Source organism: Theropithecus gelada, chromosome X, assembly GCF_003255815.1.
Source record: "Theropithecus gelada isolate Dixy chromosome X, Tgel_1.0, whole genome shotgun sequence".
Lineage (NCBI taxonomy): Eukaryota > Metazoa > Chordata > Mammalia > Primates > Cercopithecidae > Theropithecus > Theropithecus gelada.
In genome coordinates this window covers 87,067,895-87,072,277 of record NC_037689.1, presented here as the reverse complement: position 1 = coordinate 87,072,277, position 4,383 = coordinate 87,067,895, and the positions used below count along the sequence as shown (strand labels likewise).

The 4,383-nt window shown below is 35.6% G+C and overlaps 1 protein-coding gene across 1 annotated transcript; it reads right to left on the bottom strand.

Moving 5' to 3' along the window:
- Positions 1–218: 218 nt before the first annotated feature.
- Positions 219–2,378, bottom strand: LOC112615487 (signal transducer CD24-like). The gene has a single exon (XM_025372204.1). The coding sequence runs from the start codon at positions 2,299–2,301 to the stop codon at positions 1,951–1,953; it is 351 nt and encodes a 116-aa protein (XP_025227989.1). The 5' UTR covers positions 2,302–2,378; the 3' UTR covers positions 219–1,950.
- Positions 2,379–4,383: the final 2,005 nt, after the last annotated feature.

Below are 4,383 nucleotides of genomic sequence, written 5' to 3'. Positions count from 1 at the left end.
AATGACATTGCTATATTCTCTTGCTAAATTCACTTATTTATCATTATAGAGTGAACTTCTTTGTATCTACTTATAGACTTTGTCTTGAAATCTATTTAGCCTGACATAAATACAGTTACTTCTGCTCTGTTTTGGTTCTCATTGGTATGGAATATCATTTCATCTCTTTATTTTCAGTCTATGTATGCCTTTATAGATAAGGTGCATTTCTTTCTCTCTTTTTTTTTTTTTGCCATTTCTTTCTTTTTATTTACAGTTTGTATTCAATGCAAATCAATTCCATAACATAAGAAGTGACTATGAATCAAAGAATAAATACACAAACACAATATACAATCCAAAATAGATGTACAGCATTCTGGAATAAAGCAAAAGAGTGTTCATTCACACACACCATAGCTTCAGATGTGTTCAATCTGTTTGTTCCCATGTAGTTTTCTAAAGATGGAAAAAAATGACTTTGGTCATCAAGACTACTGTGGCCATATTAGATTCCTGGAACATCTAAGCATCAGTGTGTGACCATGTGAACAAAAGACTTCAGGGAGTGTCTACTTTTTAAAAGGTTTCTGTGTGTCGAGGCAGTTGTAAAAGATTTACTGTCGAATCAAGCCCACTTTTAGGCTTAGGACCAGGTTCTAACTATCTAGAAATATTGATTGATAACAAAAAGTGTTCCAAATGTGGCTATTCTGATCCACAATTATTTTTTAAAGAAAAAAAAGTATATATATAGAAAGAGTATAAAAGCTTTTGTGAATTTAATGCAAATTAACTTCCAGTCTTCACTTCCCAAATACTTGATTTACAGTTTTGATTCCTTTACATTTTTGCCTTTTTAATTTCAAAATTTGCAATTTTGCCTTCAAAACAGATCTTTTTTTATTGTAAAAAATAGTCAACATATGCAGAAATAAAAAACATTTTGATGGCCAGGCACAGGGACTCAAGCCTATAATCTCAGCACTTTGAGAGGCCGAGGCAGGTGGATCACCTAAAGTCAGGAGTTCAAAACCAGCCTGGGCAACATGGTGAAACCCTGTCTTTAGTAAAATTACAAAAATTAGCCAGGCATGGTGGCAGGTGCCTGTAATCCCAGCTACTTGGGAGGCTGAGGCAGGAGAATTGCTTGAGCTTGGGAGGCAGAGGGTGCACTGAGCTGAGATCGCGCCACTGCACTCCAGACTGGGCGACAAAGTGAGGCTCCCTCTAAAAAAATAATAATAATAAAAACATTTTGAAATTAGTCACAGTCAATACAATTCTACTCTTTGGAATCTGTTTAGCTAAATGAATGTAGCTCTCTTGTTGAATAGAAATAGGTGATAGGAAATGCCTACCATTTGACTCTATATGGATAATCAAGAGTTTCTCAGAATGCTTGGACCCGGGGGTAAATTCTCATTCACCATTGCCCTGGCACATGTCAATCACTACATAAAAGGTCAAATGCAATGTCAAATCCAAAGACTCAAGAGGAAAGTGAGTTCAGTTCCCAAGAGAACGGCAATAGCTCAACAATGTAAAACTTCATCTAGAATATATCAGCATTAAATTAGTACTGTTGAAACAACACGTTGAGAAATTGCAGTAACACCTGGAAGTTCCTTCTAATGTACATATAAATAAAATCATGTAAGCTTTTTATATTACCTGTTTTATGGCCTTATAGAATTAATGAACCAGATGAAAACTGAATCTCCATTCCACAATCACATCCTTTATTACTAATCTTATATTCAAGGTAGTATTAAGTGTCCATATTTCTTAAGCCACATTCAAGGAAATCATGTCTTAGCTATTTTGGATGTTGCCTCTCCTTCATCTTGTACATGAAACACCAGCAGATTTAATATTGGCATCCATCATCTAGTCAAACCTCTCATATGTTCTTCAAACCAATCAAATTTGGGATTCTAAACATTTTCTGTGTCAATAAAAGGTGTGGAATTAGTAGATTCGATGAAGACCTGTTTTTCCTTGCCACATTGGACTTCCAGATGCCATTTGGATTGGGTTTAGAAGATGGAGAAGTTTAGAAGATGTTTCTTGGCCCGAGTCTCTTAACAAGTAGAGATGTAGAAGAGAGAGTGAGACCACAAAGAGACTTGCTGTTGACTGCAGGGCACCACCAACCGCCTTGATGGTGGCGTTAGCTGGATTTGGGGCAGTCGAAGTACTCTGGGAGGAGTTACTTGAAACTGTTACAACAGTTGTTTCATTGGAATAAATCTGCATGGGTAGGAGCAGTGCCAGCAGCAGCAGCCCCAGCCCAAGCCTGGCCACCATTGCTCTGCCCATGTCCCCTCCCTTGGTGCTCTGCACGTCTCGCTGGATGCTGGGTACTTGAAGAACTGCTGGCTCCGGGAGGGTGCAGGCAAGGTCTGACGTTCATTTCTTGTAGGCAACTAATCAATGGGTCTTGTTTTTTTACTCTTTTAGCCAATCTATGTGTTTTGATTGGAGAGTTTAATTGATTTACATTCAATGTTATTATGGATAAGTAAGGTCTTAATCTTGCCATTCTATTTTTTGCTTTCTGGATGTTTTATGGTCTTCACTTGCTTCTTGTTTTCCCTATCTTTCTCTAGTTAAGCAAATTTTCTCTGGTAATATGATTTAATTTATTGTTTTTCATTTTTTTGTGTGTATTGATTGTGTATTTTTTTGGTTCAAGATTACCATGTGACTTGCAAATACTATCCTATGGCTCATTTTTTTAAACCTGATAACACCACTATTTGCATAAACAACAAAAAACAAGCAAAGAAAACAATAAAAACTCTTCAGTCTTAAGTTCATCCTCCTTCTTTATAATTTATTGTTGTTTGTATTTATATCTTTATGTGCTGACTGTGTCTTGAAAAGTTGTTCTACTTATTATTTTTTATTTGTTCATTGTTTATTCTTTCTACTTAAGATGAGAGTAGTTTACACACCACAGTTAGTGTTTTAATTTTCTGTGATTTTATGTGTACTTAATATTATCAGTGAGTTTTGTACCTTCAGATGATTATGTCTTTTTCTTTCTAATCAAAGTAGTTTCTTTAGCATTTTCTGTAGGACAGGTCTGGTATTGAAGAAATCTCTTAGTTTTGTTTGTCTGGGAAAGCCTTTATTTCTCCTTCATGTTTGAATAATATTTTCACTGGATATGCTCTTCCATAGTAAAAGTTTTTTTTTTCCTTTAGAACTTTAAATATGTCATGCCACTCTCACCTGGTCCTTAAGGTTTCCACTGAAAAGTCTGCTTCCAGACATGTTGAAGCTTTATTGCATGTTATTTGTTTCTTTTCTTTTTTCTTTTTTTATTTCTGCTTTTCATTCTGTTTTTAGGATCCCTTTTGGTCTTTGACCTTTGGGAGTTTGATTATTCAAACTTCTTTGGTCTTCTTTGGGTTAAATCTGCTTGGTGTTCTATGACCTTCTCATACTTGAATATTGATATATTTATCAATAGGTTTGAAAAGTTCTCTGTCATTCCTAGGTTTGGGAAGTTCTCTGTTATTATCAAACTGGATAAACATTCTACCACATTACTTTCTCTACCACCTCTTTAAGGTCCATAACTATTAGATTTGTTCTTTTGATGCTAATTTCTAGATTCTGTATGCAAGATTCATTTTTAAAAAATTATCTTTTCTTGTCTCGCAACTGTGTATTTTCAAACACCTTGTCTTCAGTCTCACTAATTCTTTCTTTTGATTGATCAATTCTGCTATTAAAGTTCTCTGATGAATTTTTCAGTATGCCAATTGCATTTTTCAACTCTAGGATTTTTACTTGATTCTTCTGAATAAATTCAATCTCTGTTCAGTTTATCAGATATAATTCTGAATTCCTTTTCTGTGTTATCTTGAATTTCTTTGAGTTTCCTCAACACAGTTATTTTGAAGTCTCTATCTGAAAGATCACATATATTTCTTTGTCCATGATTGGTCCCTGGTGCCTTATTTAGTTTCTTTGGTGAGGTCATATTTTCCTGGATGGTGTTGATGCTAGTTAATGTTCTTCAGCATCTGGGCATTGAAGAGTTATTTATTGTAGTCTTCACTGTCTGGGTTTATTTGTAGCCATCCTTCTGTGGAAGGCTTTCCAGATATTGAAAGACTCAAATGCTGTGATCAACACTTTATCTCCTTTAGGGGGCATGTTAAGCCCAGTAACACTGTGGTTCTTGCAGACTCATAGAGATACCACCTTGATAGTCTTCTACGAGGTCCAGGAGATTTATCTGGATTACCAGGCAGATACCCTTGTTCTTTATCCTTCACTTTTTTTTCAAACATACAGAGTCTCTATCTCTGTTATAAGCCACCTAAATAAAGCTGGGGGTGGTGTGACACAAGCACCTCTGTGGCTGTCACCACTAGGTCTGCATTG

What these genes read in the sequence shown, in the direction of transcription:
- LOC112615487 (XM_025372204.1), bottom strand. Translation starts at nt 2,301, where the DNA reads ATGGGCAGAGCAATGGTGGCCAGGCTTGGGCTGGGGCTGCTGCTGCTG.